Below are 17884 nucleotides of genomic sequence, written 5' to 3' on the forward strand. Positions count from 1 at the left end.
TGAAACATTTTCTCAAAATTATTAGATGTAGATGTATATTTAGATCCAGGAACCCAGCCCAGAGGATACATATCCGAAAGCATCACAATAACAAATTATATGCTAGAACAGACTCCATACGTTGGGTCCCGGGGACGGGGAGCTACTCAAATAGCCTGACCATGAGATTACAGCAACTCATTGAATCCACAGATGGAGAGACGTTTTCTCTGTAATAGTGTCTAAATCTCATAAATTCCAAGAATTTGAAGTAATTTGATCATTTGGATTTTAGGTTTTTGGATCTTAGCCACTCTTCTTTATTTCTAATAAATCTCCTGAGATGGGTAGTTGCTGCTCAATTTAATTCCTTATTTGTTTTGTTTTTTTTAGTTATGGTGGGTGGAATAGTCTGCATTCACAGCTTATTTTTAATCTGCCCCTCAGATCGTCACTGCCCCCAAGACTGATTTGCCATTCTCTTCCTTTTAGACCTTCTAATTTAAGTATACTGCTGCTTTATATATGCCTTGATGACTTTTTGACACCTTGATTTCAACCTCTTCTCAGTTTTGGGATTTTGCCATTAGAAACACCAAGTCCTGGAGATGGATCCTATTTACAAAACTACACTAATACATCTTCTGTAATTGACGTGCCATCCACCGGAGCCCCTTCAAAAAAGGTATTTTCCATGTAAAATACAGTTCTGGTATTGTTGAAAGAAATTCATTTAAAATTCCAATCTGTTAAAGGCAATTTCAGAGAGAATCTAACTTTGTTTAATTGTGGCCTAAGAATTGTTGATCTAAGTGTAAAAGAAGGTCATCGTTGTCATAGTCTCCTGGTTATAGTAGGAGACACAAAGCTGATTGCTTTTTTGGCCGTATGGGATTATAACTCACTGGTATAGTTTAGTTCAGCATATAGCTAAACAAACATATTCAGATTTTTACTTTTAATTTCCTTAACAAAGTTAAGATTGTTCTATTACTCTGAATATAAATAACAAATTATATCTGTTATAGTTTTACTTGTCCCCACCCCTGTGTTTGTTTTTTAATTGTACTAGTATCACCCGGAAAAAAAATTGACTTTCATAAAGCCAGCTATTTCTGATAGTAAAGTTTTTATGGTAGATCCTCATAGATTTGTAGTAAATTTATAGTAAATGTGTAATAAAATGAAAAATATTTGACAGCATCCTTACAGTGAATACTGCAACAAGTTTTGAGACTCTTTTTATACTGTTCTTTTATGTAGGTCTATGGCAGTACAGCCAAAGTACCATTTGTTTAAAAAACATCCGTGGTGCAGGATATCTTCTGTGAGAATTAAATTAGGTTATATATGTAAAATGCCTATTGCCATACTTAATAGATGTTTAAGAAATGGAAGCTAAATAAGTCATACTAGTATGTGAGTGGCTGATATAGTCTCTTTACCTTCCTCGAGACATGTTTCTTGTTTTTTTACTCTTTTATTCCTGAACTTCCTTAGAGCCTGCAAATGTGTTTTCTATAATAGCTCCTTGACAAGTGCTAATAGGAGCTCCAAGAGTGGTAAAAAGCAAACTGCAAAGTAGTTAATGTGTGGATTATTTTAAATCTGATTTTTAGATGTTGGCAACTACCTGCTGTTGTTATAAGAGTGTTGTTATAAGAGTGAAATATAATTGTAGAAATTAGTTTATTACAGTTATGAGAAGACGTAGTAGAATGATAGTTAGTGTGCCAGGTGAAGTAGGTCAAAACCAGGCAAACCATAGCAATCAAGGGCAAGTTAGACAGTGAATAGGTACATGATTTCAGTGCCCAAATAATAAAAGCCACCTGCTGTCTCGTTCTCTCCTGCCTCTGTTCTCTTCTGAGCCTGTTACAAGACATTCCTAGAAAAGCTATCCTTGTAGGTCTCTATGCAGTATCAACTAAAAATATCAAACCAAGTGGTGAGTGCAGTACATAGTTATTTGTCAAATAAGGAAGGGCCAGAATTGCTTTTAAGTTTTATCCCTTGGGTGAATGTAGAGGTCCTGGTTTGGGGAAGGAGGGGGAAGAGGGATTATGAAGTTTTATTTTGAGGTGTGGTAGATTAGGTGAAAGTATTTAGTGGGTAGTTAGTCATAGAAAAAAGGATGCGGCCTGATAGTAGAAATAATAATTAAAGCTGTTAAAATGGCCAGGCTCTCCTAGGGAAAGAGAATGTAGCTAAGGAACAGAATATACTTAATTTAAAACAGTGGAAGGAAGAGGGACCGGCAAGTGAAGTAGTAGGGCAAATAATCAAATTATGCAAAGTTTCAAAAGGGAGGGGATGATCAGTGATGTTGAATGCAGGAAAGGCCAATATAAGGCTTTAATATCTGGTAAAAAAGTGATTATTAGTGATTATTGGTAATGTGCAGTTTGAGAATTATGTACAGTGGCTATCAAAGAAACAGTAAGTTTTGAAGAAAATTATCTGGTGGTTAAAAACTAAAAAGTATCCACTGATACAATAGTCATAGATCATATTGTAAAGAAACCAAGTGATGAAGATGAATAGAAATAAGGTAATAAATTAGAGAAGACAGAAGGGGCAAGCAAAGATTTTTTTTTCCCACTCCAAGGAAGCAGAGAGCAGTTAATGAAGGATTGAACACACCAAAAAGAAATATTAATTCTGTGTGCAATATCCTTAGAATTTAGAAAATAAACAGATGACCTTTCTTTTCAATCTACTCCTCTGAACTGCTATGGAACTGTTTTTACTAAGTGTCAAAGAAAGGATATAAAAATCTTATTGTATTATTACTTTTTTATGTGTACTAAGTTAGATTGTAAATCCTGAGAGTTGTAGCTGTCTTAAAATTCTTTAGCACTTAGCCCCAATTGGAAAAAGTATGTAATAAATGGCTTCCAGGAATTTTGAACCTTTCCTTGGAAACTAAAGTGAAAGATGCAAGGATAGTATGACGATAAAAATACTGAGGTTAAAATGAGGAAATGGACTGATGTTCATTCTGATATAACGATAATTAACATTAATAATGATATTAATAGTTTGTGTTTTCAGATGACACTATATATTATGAAATCTTGCATTGGGAAAAAGTAGATGGGAGCATTATGGTGTCTTTTTTCATTCACAGTGCAATTTATAATTCACAAACCTTAGACTTTTTGTGTTTTACAGTCTGTTGCCAGAATCGGCCAAACTGGAACAAAGTCTGTCTTCTCACAGAGTGGAAATAGTCGAGAGGTAACTCCAATTCTTGTTGCACAGACACAAAGTTCTGGCCCACAAACAAGGTATGTATTATGCTGTTATTATTTTATGTTGTTCAGCTTTTCTTGTATAGAACATGATTATACTTCTTCACTTTAGGCAGATTTTGATTCTCCCAAGAATTCTAGAATGACTCTTATAAATTTTGAATATGTCAAATTTGAAATTTCTCACTTACTGAAAAGACTAGTGTTATTTTTAGTTGAGTGTTGAATGCAGTTAAGACAAGAGTTAGCTAAAATATCTTTTTAGTTTACTCTAATTGCCTCATGAATTTGTTTAAACTAGATAGTCTGAACACTCCTCCAAAATAATTTTCTTCTTATTTACGTGATCTTCTCCATTGGTCACGTACCACGTAGATTTCACTCTCCCCCTCCCCTGTTATGCATTTCTATAAACACATTGTAAAATTAATCTTCTAATAAATCTTCAAATAATGAAACTGTTCCCACACAGAAATGAAATGATGTTAAATAGGATTTCTTTTCCTGTTCAAGGACTCAAAATAAATTATGGCTAATATTTTTAAAGAAAGATACAACTTTGTCTCCTTCTAAAATCGTGAACATGTACCATAAATCTTAAAACAGACACAGATGGGAGCCAGTCTGGTGGCGTAGTGGTCAAGTTTGCACACTCAGCCTTGGTGACCTGGGATTCACAGGTGCAAATCTGGGACACAGACCTAGCACTACTTGTCAAGATATGCTGTGGCAGCATCCCACATAAAATAGAGGAAGATTGGCACAAATGTTGGCTCAGCAGTAGTCTTCCTCAAGCAAAAAGAAGAAGATTGGCCACAGATGTTAGCTCAGGGCCAATCTTCCTCACCAAAAAAAAAAAAAACCACCGGACACATGTGCATATACCTTGACTATATAAAAGGCCTCAATATTTCTAAAATGCCAAGATGGTAAATCTCAACATGAGTGCCAGCTCACAGACAGGTGACAGTGATTGCTTGGAGGACTCAGTTATGAGAAGGAGCCCAAGTCCTGCAGAGCAACATTGTGTAGACTGAGTATATGCTAATCCTAAAGAAAATATAAACATAATTTACTGAATTATGTTTATATTCACTTAAAACAAATACACTAACTGTAATAAGCATCAACTATTAATAATTTTGTGTTCTTTGTATTATTGATTCCATTTTATCTCCTTTATTGCCTGTATTAGTTTCCTACATCTGCTGTTAACAAAGTACCACAACCTGGATGGTTTAAAACAACAGAAGTTTATTCAGTCACAGTTCTAAAAGCTATAATCCAAAAATCAAGGTATTGACAGGGCTGTACTCCCTCTGAAGCCTCTAGGGAAGGATCCTTCCTTTTCTGTTCCAGCTTCTGGTGGCCCCAGGCATTCCTTAGTTTGTGGTAGCATAAGTCAGTATCTGCCTCCATCTCCACACGGTCATCTTCTCTGTGTGTCTCTGTACCCAGATTTTCTTCCTCTAATAAAGACATCAGTCATATTGAATTAGGGCCTACCCTAATGACCTCATCTTAACTTGATTACATCTACAAAGACCCTATTTCCAAATAAGGTCCCATTCATAGGTACTGGGGAGTTAGGGCTTCAAGCTATCTTTTTGGGAGACAGACAGTTCACCCTATAACATTACCTTATTAACAATTACTCTTTATTTGGTCTTTTTAAAGTTGTGTTAGGGTTCATAGTATACATTTTAATTTATCAAAGTCTACCTCCAAATAATATCATACCACGTCACGTATAGTGTAAAACCTTAGAACTATATACTTTCATGCTCCTCTCCCAGTCTTTATGCTATTGTTGTCATGTATTTTACTTCTATGTGTTATAAACCCATAGTCCATCATTATAGTTTCTGCGTTAAATAGTTGACTCTTGTAGAGATTTTTTAAAATCAGAAAAGGAAGTTGATTTTATGCTTACACACATATTTACTATTTTTGGTGTTCTTTATTTCTTTCTATAGATCTACATTTCAATTTGGTTTCCTTTTCCTTCATCTTGAAGGATTTCTTTTAACATTTCTTGTAGTCCAAGTCTGCTGGTAATGAATTTCTGTCAGCTTTTGTATGTCAGAAGAAAGTTTTTATTTCAGCTTTGTTTTTGTTTTTGAAAGATATTTTCACTGGATATAGAATTCTAGTTAACAGTTTTTTTCTTTAAAGATGTTGCTTTCCTGTCTTCTGATGTTTATTATTTCTGACAAGAAGTCTGCCATCATTCTCATTTTTGTTCCTCTATATGGAATCTCTCTCTTCTCTCTATTTCAAGATTTATCACTGATTTTAAGCCATTTGATTATGAGGTGCTCTAGTGTAGTTTTCTTCTTTCTTGGCCTTCAAATTCATTGAGCTTCTTGGATCTGTGAGTTTATAGTTTTCATCAAATTTAACTAATTTATGGCCATTATTTCTTCAAATATTTTTTTGTCATGTGCTTTTTTTCTCTCCTTCTTGGAATCCAAGTACATGTATATTAGACTGTTTAAAGTTGTCCCACAATTCACTAATATTCTCTTTATTTTTGTTTCCAGTCTTTTTCCTCTCTCTGTTTCATTTTGGATACTGTTTATTGCTGTGTCTTCAAGTTGACTAATCTTTTCTTCTGCATTGTCTAATCTGCTGTTAGTCCCATCCAGTATATTTTTTTTTATCTCAGACATTCTATTTTTCATCTCTAGAAGTTTGATTTGGTTCTCTCCTTAACATACCCATACTTTCTTCTACCTTTTTGAACATATGGAATCTATTTATAATAGCTCTTTTAATGATCTTTTCTACTAAATCTTACTGTCATTTCTGGGTCTGTTTTTTATTGATTGGTTTTTCTCTTCAGTATAGGGTATATTTTCCAGCTTCTTCGTATGCCTAGTATTTTTCTGATGGGATGCCAGTTACTGGAAATTTTACATTGTTGAGTGCTGGACTTTTTTGTATTCTTTTAAGTATTTTTAAGTTTTGATCTGGGATGCAGTTACTTGTTAACAGTTTGATCCTTTCAGGTCTTACTTTTTCAGTTTTGTTTGGTGGGAGAAGAGCAGCCTTTAGTCTGGAATAATTTTGCCCCACTATTGAAGCAGTACCCTTTGAGACTCTACTCAATGGCCTGTTTAGGCCAAGGTTTTTTCACTCTGGCTATTGAAAATGTGAGCTATTCTCAGCTCATGGTGAGCTCCAAGAGTTGTTCTGTGTGCTCCTTTCCAGTAGTTCTTTTCCCAGATTTGGGTAGTTTTCTTACTACAATGCTGTAATGCAGTTCTGATGCTAACTACCCAGACTTACCATAGACTCTGAAGGCTAAAGCCACAGTCTCACCAAGACCGTCGTCAAGTCTTGTTGATTTGCCAATTGTAAGTTCAGGGGTTCCTCAGCCCACCTGTACTTCTGACCAACTCCCTACAAATTTGAGGGTTCCCACTACCCCCTCAGGTTTAATAATTTGCTAGAACAACCCACAGAATCTAGGAAAGTGCTATACTTACAATTAAAGTTTTATTTTAAAGGACTCAAAGCAGGACCAGACAAATGAGACTTGTAGGGTGAGGTCTGGGAAGCTCCTGAACACAGAGCTTCTCTGTCCTCTCCCTGTGGAATCAAGATGTGTCACCTGCCTCTACATCCATGTGTTCACCAACCAGGAAGTTCAACCTAGCCTTGATGTTGAGTTTTTATTGGGGTTTCATTATGTAGGCATGATAAATTGCATCAGTGGCCACATGATTAAACTCAGTCTCCAACCACCCTTTCCTTCCTGGAGGAGGTCAGGCTGGTATCACCTAGTTCAGAGTCCCAACCCTCTAATACCGTAATTGATCTTTCCAGCATGCCCAGCCCCCAATCCTGACCCACCATCCATCACTTCGTGAACGTAAACTCAAGTGTGATGCCAGGGGCCCACTATGAATAACAAAGACACTCCTATCACTTGGCAAATTCTGAGGATTTAGAAGCTCTCTCCCAAGAACCTGGGACAAAGACCAGACAAATTCTTTATTATACAATGCTCAAGCACCTGCACTGATGAATTTTCAACTAGGAGGATTCCTGCGGATCTTTGGAGCTCTCTCCTTTCCAGTACTCTGACCTGCAGACTCTAGCTACCTTCGCTTCCCTGAATTCTCAACATTTTCTTCTCAGCACAAGGAGACCACTGAGCTCTGTTTGTGTCCCCTTCCCTGCACTGCGCCCTTAGAGCTCTCCTCAGGCTTGAGCTGCCTGCTGTCCAGTGTCTGGAAAATACTGTTTCATATCTTTTGTTCTGTGTTATAGTTGTTTAAGATGGGAGAGTAAATCTACTTCATGTTATTCCATCATAATTGGCAGCAGAAGTTTGTTCTTTTATTTAGAAAGTTGTTTTTCAGAGATGATTAGAATAGCATATTTCTCTTACCTAAATCACCCAAGAAAGTTTGTGCGTCATCATTTTCTCCACATATGTTAGCCTCTAAAAATCATTTCTATAATCTTTCCAAGGCGTTCTCTTATAATTATTAGGACATTTCATATTTTATTTAAAAACCATAAAATGATACTGTTTACAAAACTTTCTTAAAAAGTGTTCAGTAAGGGCCAGCCCTGTGGTGGAGCGAGTAAGTCTTACACTCTGCTTTGGCAGCCCGGGGTTTGCTGATTTGGATCCTGGGCACAGACCTGTGCACCACTTATCAACCCATGCTGTGGCAGGTGTCCCACATGTAAAGTAGAGAAAGATGGGCACAGATGTTAGCTCAGGGCCAGTCTTCCTCAGCAAAAAGAGGAGGATTGGCAGCCAATGTTAGCTCAGGGCTAATCTTCCTCAAAAAAAATAAAAGTGTTTAATATAACTGGCACATAATCACAGAGGTAGTAAGTGATAGAACCTGATTTCAAATCTCAACAATCTGCTTCTGAAGCACTCTCCTTTCATTGTCGTACTCCTAATTAAACAGATATAAGTTATAAGGATATATACACATACACACATATATATGGATATGTCTATTTAATACAATATAACCAATGTTTCAAACTCATTCAGTATCCTGCTTCATTTTTTTGGTGCTTGTCAGATTTTGGGCTTTTTCTTTGTTTTTTGTGAAACAGCCCTTTGGAGCTAACAGAATGCTCGTGAAAATATAGATTTCATATAGGGAGAGTTTGTCGTCTTTAATCTCCCAAACCGAGAACCTTTTATTGTTTTTTTTCACTTCTATCCCCACAAGATTTATGTTACCCTCATGCAGCATTTTGTCTACTTAAAACAATCTCAGCATCTTTCTCAGTCCTGTCCTCCCTATAAACTGCTCCATGCTATGAAATTATCCCCTTTCACTTCTCAGGCAAAACTCTTCTATAATTAGCTAATCTTATTGACTAAATATAATTTACATTTGTAGTATAAATGACCCGTAGTTGTTCCTACCAAATAAAGGATATTGTACCTTTAAAAATGAATTTGTCTTGGGGCCGGTCCCAAGTGGCCGAGTGGTTAAGTTCACGCGCTCCACTTGGGTGGCCCAGGGTTTCACCAGTTCGGATCCTGGGTGCAGACATGGCACCGCTCGTCGGGCCATGCTGAGGGGGTGTCCTACATGCCATAGCTAGAGGGACCCACAACTAGAATATACAACTGTGTACTGTGGGGATTTGGGGAGAAAAAGCAAAAAGAAAAAGAATTTATCTCTGGAAAAGGCAAAACTGTAGAGACAGTAAAAAGATCAGTGGTTGCCAGGAGTCGGAGGGAAGAGGGGATGAATAGCGCACAGCGGATTTTTAGGGCAGTGAAAATATTGTGTATGATAGCGTAATAATGGATACATGCCGTTATACATTTGTCCAAACCCACAGAATGTACAAAACCAAGAGTGAACTCTAAGGCAAACTACAGACTTCGAATGGTTATGAGGTGTCAATGTAGGTTCGTCGACTATAACGAATGTACCACTCTGGTAGGGGATGTTGATAATGGGGGAGGTTATGCATGTGTCAGGGCCGAGAGTATATGGGAAATCTGTGTACTTTCTCCTCAATTTTGCTGTGAACTTTAAACTGCTCTAAAAAAAATTATAAAAAATTAATTGGTCAATCCAAATGACCACACTTGTTGAAATCCCTACATTGAGATTCTGTCCTTTGAAAGGATTAAGCACAGCTGGGGCATTCTTGACTCACTGGTCAGCATCTCTTTTATTCTCAGAAGCCTCTTTGACCCAAACTTAGGTAACCAGTAGGATTTCCCATGAAGTGTAGAAACTGTAAACCGTTTTAGTCCATAGCCATTCTCAATTAAATAATTTTAGGTTTAAGTTTGCTTGCTTTCTAAAAATGGAATTCTTGTATCTTAGAGTTTTCCTTTAAAGTAAAACATGTATGCAAGGAATTATTAGACTCTTGCTCTAAACAGAATAAACCTTGATGTAGCTGTTTGAATTTACAGGTAAATAACTTCTCAAATATCCGTTGTACTAGTGGTATTTATTTGTCAGCAAATATTGCGCATTTAGACTACGTCCAAGTATCTTTTCCTTTTTCTCTAACTTGGTATAGTTGCACATGAGGGCTAGAGATAGTTTATAGATGTGTTTACCATTTATTGACACAGAATTTTGTGTGGGTTGTTTTAAGTTCAAATTAGCAATTTCAGATAGAGTGAAAATTGGTCTTGTAATCTTTATCATTTTATGGTAACACAAATAGTTTTTAAATCCTGAGTTTTCATAGAGGGATGAGAAGAGAGCTCACCAAAGTCATCAACTTTAGAGTGCAAACATGATGAATCCATATTTTTTAATATACCTGAATTGAAACAGTTAATGTTCATAAACTGAGTTTTTAAAAAAATGTCTGCTTTTGTAATTTTTTTTAGCACCACACCTCAGGTATTGAGCCCCACTATCACATCCCCCCCAAATGCACTGCCTCGAAGAAGTTCACGACTTTTTACTAGTGACAGCTCTACAACCAAGGTAATTTAAAGACTTCTATATGTCACATTTACTCAATGCATCACCTCTAAAATTTCTGTTTAGCAGTGACTCTATCACTAATAAATAAATTAGGAGCGTATGTAAAATTTTTTTAACTTTTTTTAACTTGTAGGACTATCTATAAAGTTTGTAAATTTTCTTGGTCCTTTAATAAATATAAAACATTGTTCAAATGACAAAATTATAGTGATGGAGAGCAGATCAACAGTTACCAGAAGTTAGAACTGGGGGCAGAGGGGTGGATGTGACTCCTAAAGCACAGCACAGTGGAATTTTGTGTGTTCTGTGTAGTGGTAGAACACACCTGTATTCTTATTGTGGTGGGTGATTACACAAATCTGTACATGTGATAAAATTTCAGAGAACTATGCACACCCCAAAAAAAGTACATATAAAAACAATGAAATCCAAATAAGTCCTGTAGTTTAGTTGATAGTATTGTACTAATTCCAGTTGTGGATTTTACAGTATACTATGGTTATGTCAGATGGTATTACTGGGGAAAGGGTAAATGGAAATTTTCTGTGCACAATTAGAGGGCCTCATTATACCTTTGGTAAATTTTCTTGGTCCACTGACAGATATTATAGACAATCTTTAATTTGGACACATACAGATCAACGATTTTATCAGTTACAATGCTCTGAGACAATTAGGTAGTGCATCCACTTACTAAATAATAAATGAAAGTGATACGCTTTCAGAAAAGAGCAATACTTAATGCTGATTTATCTTAAATACTGGTTAATTCTGTTTATTTTCAGATAGTTGCATTTAAAATTAAATGACTTAGAAGACTTTGTTTTTATAAAATTTCTTCTGAGAAAAATATGAATCAGAGAGTGTACATTTATATTATATCTAGTATTGGAGAAAGGGTTGGGGAGTCTAAAATATATGAGTATAACAAGTGTGGGATTTTCCTCCTTTTTACAGGAGAATAGCAAAAAATTAAAAATGAAATTTCCACCTAAAATCCCAAACAGAAAAACAAAGAGTAAAACTAATAAAGGAGGAATAACTCAACCTAACATAAATGATAGCCTGGAAATTACAAAATTGGACTCTTCCATCATTTCAGAAGGGAAAATCTCCACAATCACACCTCAGATCCAGGCATTTAATCTACAGAAAGCAGCAGCAGGTCTGTTTTAAGTGCTTAATATCTTCTCTCTATTTTATTTTATTCAGTCTTTTTAAAGTAAATTTCTTTATGTTCATTCAGGTGCTTTCCATTTTTTTCTAGATAGATGTTGGAATTCTTAACGAATTATTTTGTAATTAGCCTTTCTAGAAAAACAAACTATTTTATTGTGGTTTTCTCCTTTGTTTACTATATTTTTTTCTCCTAGAAGGTTTGATGAGCCTTCTTCGTGAAATGGGGAAAGGTTATTTAGCTTTGTGTTCATACAACTGCAAAGAAGCTATAAATATTTTGAGCCACCTACCTTCTCACCACTACAATACTGGTTGGGTACTGTGCCAAATTGGAAGGGCCTATTTTGAACTTTCAGAGTACATGCAAGTAAGTATAGAAGACAATTATATATGCCTTTCTAGAGATAATTTAAATTTGATTAAAATACCTATGCTTAAGAAGCCTAGATCTAAAAGGTCAATATTTATTATGAAATGTCTTTATATTTATTTTCTCAGTATTTATAATTTATAAATACAATTCTTTCTTGTGTTAAGGGGTGAGGAATACAAATTCTTTGGAATTACTTGAGATAGATTTGTGGAGAACCCAAGTCATCCATACATTCTTATGTGGAATATTTATACCCTACTCAGGTGCATCTGAAAATATATATTTATCATGTAATAGATATTTATGATCAAAATTCTTTATCATATATAGAATTCTCACTGGGATGAATTTTCGGCATTTAGTATGTTTTATAAACTGGAGGATGCTATGAAGAAAATTACATGTAATCAAGGATGCAATGTCCTTATCAAAAGGCTTTTATCCTTTTAATTTTAATCTCATTAATTGCTTAAGTTACCTGTTCGTACCAGAAAAAGAGAGAATGATTAACATAAAACCAAGGAAAATTCTAATTTTCAATTTGAATTTTCTCCCCAATTATCCTTCTAAAGCATTTTCTCCTCCACCCTTAAACATTAAAAGAAAAAAACCTTTAAGAAACCTAGGTATTATAGTAAAGTTCCTCTAACATAAATTATTTAAAGTTTATAGTAAGGTTTTTTTTTGCCCTATTTACTTTCAATTTGTTTATTCAGTGTATATTCCAGTGCATGTTATGTCCTAGATTCTCTTCCAGACTGTGATACAGCTAGACAGATCATTGCTACCCTTCGTAGAGCCTGCGTTCTAGTAAAAGAGACAGGTTGTAAACCAATAAATGTATAAGGACAGCTAGCTAAGTCATATGAAGGAAAGATGAAGGATGTTAAAGAGATTGGGGGACAGTGAAGTATGGTGCTGTTTTTTGAAAAGTGTCCTCGGAGATAGAAAGTTACTCCTTCCTCCATGCAAAGTTCTAGGGGTGAAGTGTTCTTCCAGGTAGAGAATAAATACCAAAGGTAAATATTTGTGTAATTTTGTCTAAGACAGAAAAGAGTTATAGACAGAAAGCCTTATGCATTGCTGGAAGACCCATGTTTGGATTATGGTCTTTTACAGGTACACAGGTAAAACCTGTGTTTAACAAGTCTTTTTCAAAATTATTTCTAATTTATTATTTCACAGGTACTTTAAAACAGGTGAATTTTGTTGTTTCCACTTAAGTGTAGAGCAGAGACCCAGATATTCAACTAAAGCCTTTGTTTTAACTTAATTTCGTGAGGGTCTTTTTTTTATCATTTTTCTTTTTCTCTATGCTACAGTCACTTTTCAGAGGAAGTGATACATTCTGTAAAGTTTGAAACCAAATAATTTCCAAAACCTGTATTTGGCTGGTGGTTGGGTCTCTCTTCTTGTAAACCAATGCCTATTTGAAAAACTTACCTGTGTAACTCTTAAACGAATTCAGGGAAGTTAGAAATCATCAAGCTAATCCTAGACAGTATATGCCCATTTCTTGGAATTAAGTCCTAGTTTTAGAAATGCTATTTTCATATTTTCTGTCATCTTCATTAAGAACAGTCCAGATACTACTTATTCAAAACTCACCGTGACTTTCAGAATTTTGAACTTTTTGAACTGATAAACTAGGGAACTAATTGGTTTTATGTAACCCAAAGCCTCAAACTTCAGGGGGAGAGAAACACAGTTCTGGGAGCTGTGAGTGTCATGAGGAAAAAATTTGACCTGATAGCTGAGGAGGGACCCTAAAGTCAGGAGAGTGCTGCAAAGGAAAAGGGAAGTACTAGATAGCAACTACAATTCCCAGCAGGTGCCACTTTGGTGGATATGTTCAGTGCTCAGCATCATAGGCTTGGTGGCCAACTGAACCTATTTTTCCCCTAAAGTTTTCAACACAACCTCTTAATAAAAATCATTACCAAAATAGGTTTTGTGCTACAGAAGTCATTCTCCTCTCACCTTTCCTGAGAGAGTTGTTCTGTAAAGCCATTATTAAAACTTGGGAATTTGCTTTTTGAGAATAAAATAATTGTCATTTTTGGGGCCTGCCCAGTGGTGCAGCGGTTAAGTTGGCATGTTCTGCTTCGGTGGACCGGGGCTCACCAGTTCGGATCCCGGGTGCCGATATGGCATCACTCGGCAAGCCATGCTGTGGCAGGCGTCCCACTTATAAAGTAGAGGAAGATGGGCACGGATGTTAGCTCAGGACCAGTCTTCCTCAGGAAAAAGAGGAGGATTGGTGACAGATGTTAGCTCAGGGCTAATCTTCCTCAAAAAAAAAAAAAAAATTGTCCTTTTTAAATTATAACTTTGTATAGATGATTCTTCTTTTTGGTGGAAATTTAAATTTTCTTTTCAGAGTGCATGTTCTGACCATGCCTTATGTATAAAAACTAGGTAGAGTGTGAATGTGAGTACATCAATATTTGACCTACCATGGAAGGTTGCTCAGTTTTACCTTGTGTTATTACTAATTCACATAAACACTATTAAAAAAAAAAAGGCAGCATTTAGGTCCTATGAGAACAGTGCCCAGTGCTCTACCTGTCTGTAAATTGTATCAACTTACTCTCCTCTTACTAGTTTTTTTATTTCAGGCTGAAAGAATATTCTCAGAGGTTAGAAGGATTGAGAATTACAGAGTTGAAGGCATGGAGATCTACTCTACAACACTTTGGCATCTTCAAAAAGATGTTGCTCTTTCAGTTCTTTCAAAAGACTTAACAGACATGGATAAAAATTCACCAGAGGTATGTTAAGTGAAACACATTGTTTATATACTTATCTTTTGATCACCCTTACTAAATGGAGATAAACCAAATAATTCCAGTACCATTTATTGTCACTCACACTTACTTTTACACACTTCCCTACAGGCAGGGACTCAGAGAAGACGAGAAGGTCCTAGAATATATGGTGCAGATTCACATGTAAAAAAAAAATCACAAAGCAGATATTTCATTCAGGATTAATCAAGATTTAGATATGTAAAAATTGCTGTCACGAGGGCTGGCCCTGTGGCCGAGTGGTTAACGTTCTGTGCACTCCACTTTGGCAGCCCAGGTTCGTGAGTTGGGGTCTTGGGCACAGACCTACTCCACTCATCAGCCATGCTATGGAGGCATCCCACATACAATATAGAGGAAAACAGGCACAGATATTAGCTCAGGGAGAATCTTCCTCACCAAAAAGAAAAAAATTGCTGTTTCCAAAATCAAAGGTCATTAAGCAGAAATTATGTAGATTGGCAAACGTGCTAATTTAAAGTAAAATAGTGATTTTAGTTGTCATTTTAAGACAAAGGCACAATTCATTTACATGCTTCAATCCTGTAAGTATTGTATTTCCGTACATCTCAAGAATATTTTGTAACATATTTAAACTTAGAATTAAAAATAATCAATTTTCATTATTCCTGTTAGTTATGTTCTGTAGTCTCTGTGAACACTGAGTTAGCAAATACCGAACCATTGCTCTTAGGGGAAATAACACACACATCTCTCACACAGATTATAATGTTAAATCCTAAAATAACTCATCCTGATAGATTCTGTTTTCTTTGTTTTACACAATGGAAAATGAGGTTCAGAGTGTTAAGGAGACTTGCCTGAGGCTGCAGTACAAACAGGTGCTAGAGTTGGAATTCAAACTCTGTCCAACTGGCCCCATAGCAGGAGCTTTTTGTACAACACTACACTGCCCCTCTATGGTCTCCATCCTCTCAAACAAGGCAGAGAGTCGCCTTTTTCGACCTCAACTGAGAATATGCCTATTGGATAACTCATATATTGGGTCCACCAATGACCACTAAAGCACTCCAAGTTTGTTTTTTTTTTTTCTTTTAAAGATTTTATTTTTGCTTTTTCTCCCAAAGCCTCCCGGTACACAGTTGTGTATTTCTAGTTGTGGGTCCTTCTAGTTGTGGCATGTGGGATGCCGCCTCAGCATGGCTTGACAAACGATGCCATATCCGTGCCCAGGATTTGAACTGGCGAAACTCTGGGCCGACAAAGCAGAGCATGCGAACTTAAGCACTTGGTCACGGGGCCAGCCCCAGCACTCCAAGTATTGATTTTGGTTGTATAAATAAATTTTAGCAAGTAGACAAATTCGCAAATGTGGAATCCGTGAATAATGAGGATCAGCCATATCTATTAAAACTCTTCAGTTTTTGTCTCTCTGTTCTAAGTGATCTGAGTCTTGATTTTAGTCAGAGATTTGGTTTTGTTAGAAAAATTAAAACAAAATTTTAATTGTGCATTTGGTTTTTGTTTCCATTTTTTTTAAAGGCCTGGTGTGCTGCAGGGAACTGTTTCAGTTTGCAACGGGAACATGATATTGCAATTAAATTCTTCCAGAGAGCTATCCAGGTTGATCCAAATTATGCTTATGCCTATACTCTGTTAGGGCATGAGTTTGTGTTAACTGAAGAATTAGACAAAGCATTGGCTTGTTTTCGAAATGCTATCAGAGTCAATCCTAGACATTATAATGCATGGTAAGTGCTAATGAAGTGCGAAGACAATGTCTTATTGATGGGGCTGATAGTAATTTTTCTTGTTAGTTATCTCTATTGTCATGAATTTGGTTACTGTTACTCAAGAATGGTACATACTGGTTGATAACTTCTAACCAAAATGTTTTTTATGTGAAATTGACACATTTAACAAACTCTTAAATTAACTAATCATGAAACAATATCAGATCCTCATACTCAACAGTTTCAGCCTTTTCTTCTACCAAACTTTTGCAAATAGTTGGTTTTGTTACTTGATTTATTACTTTTTCTTAGAACACTAAAATGGTGATTAGGATAGAAAGTGGAGAGCAATAGTATAATTTACCTATTGAATAATGGAAAATAAACATTGAAAACTATCCACTAGTTGGTACTTTTTGGCAGTGTTATGGTTTATTAAGTACTGGTTTTAATTTATTAAACTTATTAAGAACTCAGTGTTCCAGTTTATTAAGTAATGTCTTTATTTAGGAAGTTACTATCTGGCTCATATTGTTATCAAACAAAGAAGACATGGAAAAGTTTGTTCTTATTTCTACTTCAGCACTATATCTGCTGCTGACATTTTATTGTATTTTTCTCAAGTAACTTAAAAGTTTCAATATCAAGAAGTGTAATTCTGATAACATAACTCTATGGTAGTTTTTATATCAGACGTGATTTTTTTTTATCTTTTGGGTTAATCATTATAGTTGAATTTTATCATATTTGCTGATTGATAATAGAATCAATTCTATTATTGAAGCACTACATTACTAAAATATATTTTTTGATTTGTGTGTATATGTTTTTTAGTGGGTTATGTCTCATTTCTAAGTAGATGCATTGCCTGAAAGATGGCCTGATAGGTGCTAGCTTCTGCTGACGTATTAAACAGTCAGCGTTGCCAACACTGCCTTCTCTTCGCATAAATAGAAAGTTCTCTCTGTAACATTTCAAGAACTCAGTTCTTAGGAGGACTTATGTTGTTTTTTAAATGTATGAGGTCTGTTCTGCCATATTGCAATAGTTGCATTCTTTAAAAAGCTTACCATATCAAAAATTATGTTATAAAAATAATTGTTTCAGTTGGAGAAGGGGAGGAATATTCAGATTGGCAAGGTTTTACTGAGAAGAATTCAATATTGAGGTATTTAGGTAACTTTAAGTATCTAACTAAACACTAAGTAAATTGATTGTTCCAACTCCAAAGTAGATAGTCTTTCTTGTGTTATCCCTGCCTGCACCACTATTAGCACAGAGCTTTTTATACTTTTTCTTCACCTCTAACACCATTATAATGATAAAGAAAGCCACTCAAATAAAGCAGATAGATTTTCTTATTCATTTTGTGCTTATTTCATATCGTCGTTATCTAGGTATAGTCAAGAGAGGCCTCCTTAATGTAAGTCAGTCACACTATACTCACTTGATGTTTTGAAAATTTGGGAGAAATACCTGTGTATCAACTTAATATACATTACATAGCCTTTAAAATTGTGTGATTTTGAAGTCTATTTGAAGCCTTTAAAAAGTATAATTTTGAAGTCTATAGGTTTTGCAGTCTATAGAGGCATATTTTTCATACAGTAAGTGGGGAAGGAGGAAGTGGAACATAATATGCATG

General features: G+C 35.6%; 1 protein-coding gene across 13 annotated transcripts in view; it reads left to right on the plus strand.

Annotated features, from left to right (window-relative positions):
* CDC27 (cell division cycle 27) overlaps positions 1-17884 on the plus strand; it is a 67891-nt gene that overhangs the window by 36329 nt on the left and 13678 nt on the right. For 5 of the 13 annotated variants that reach the window (XR_011422861.1, XM_001501543.7, XM_005597297.4 and 2 more), the window contains 7 exons: positions 550-664; positions 3154-3269; positions 10087-10186; positions 11144-11351; positions 11560-11732; positions 14357-14509; positions 16049-16257. Coding sequence is in view for 11 of the 13 variants with exons in the window: in XM_001501543.7 (XP_001501593.1) it covers positions 550-664; positions 3154-3269; positions 10087-10186; positions 11144-11351; positions 11560-11732; positions 14357-14509; positions 16049-16257 (1074 nt within the window). In the remaining 2 variants the exon portion in view is untranslated. Of the gene's footprint in view, positions 1-549; positions 665-3135; positions 3270-10086; positions 10187-11143; positions 11352-11559; positions 11733-14356; positions 14510-16048; positions 16258-17884 lie in introns of all 13 variants that reach the window. The other 8 variants (XR_002811400.2, XM_023652325.2, XM_023652332.2 and 5 more) reach the window with 3 other exon arrangements.

This window comes from Equus caballus, chromosome 11 (assembly GCF_041296265.1).
Source record: "Equus caballus isolate H_3958 breed thoroughbred chromosome 11, TB-T2T, whole genome shotgun sequence".
Classification (NCBI taxonomy): domain Eukaryota; kingdom Metazoa; phylum Chordata; class Mammalia; order Perissodactyla; family Equidae; genus Equus; species Equus caballus.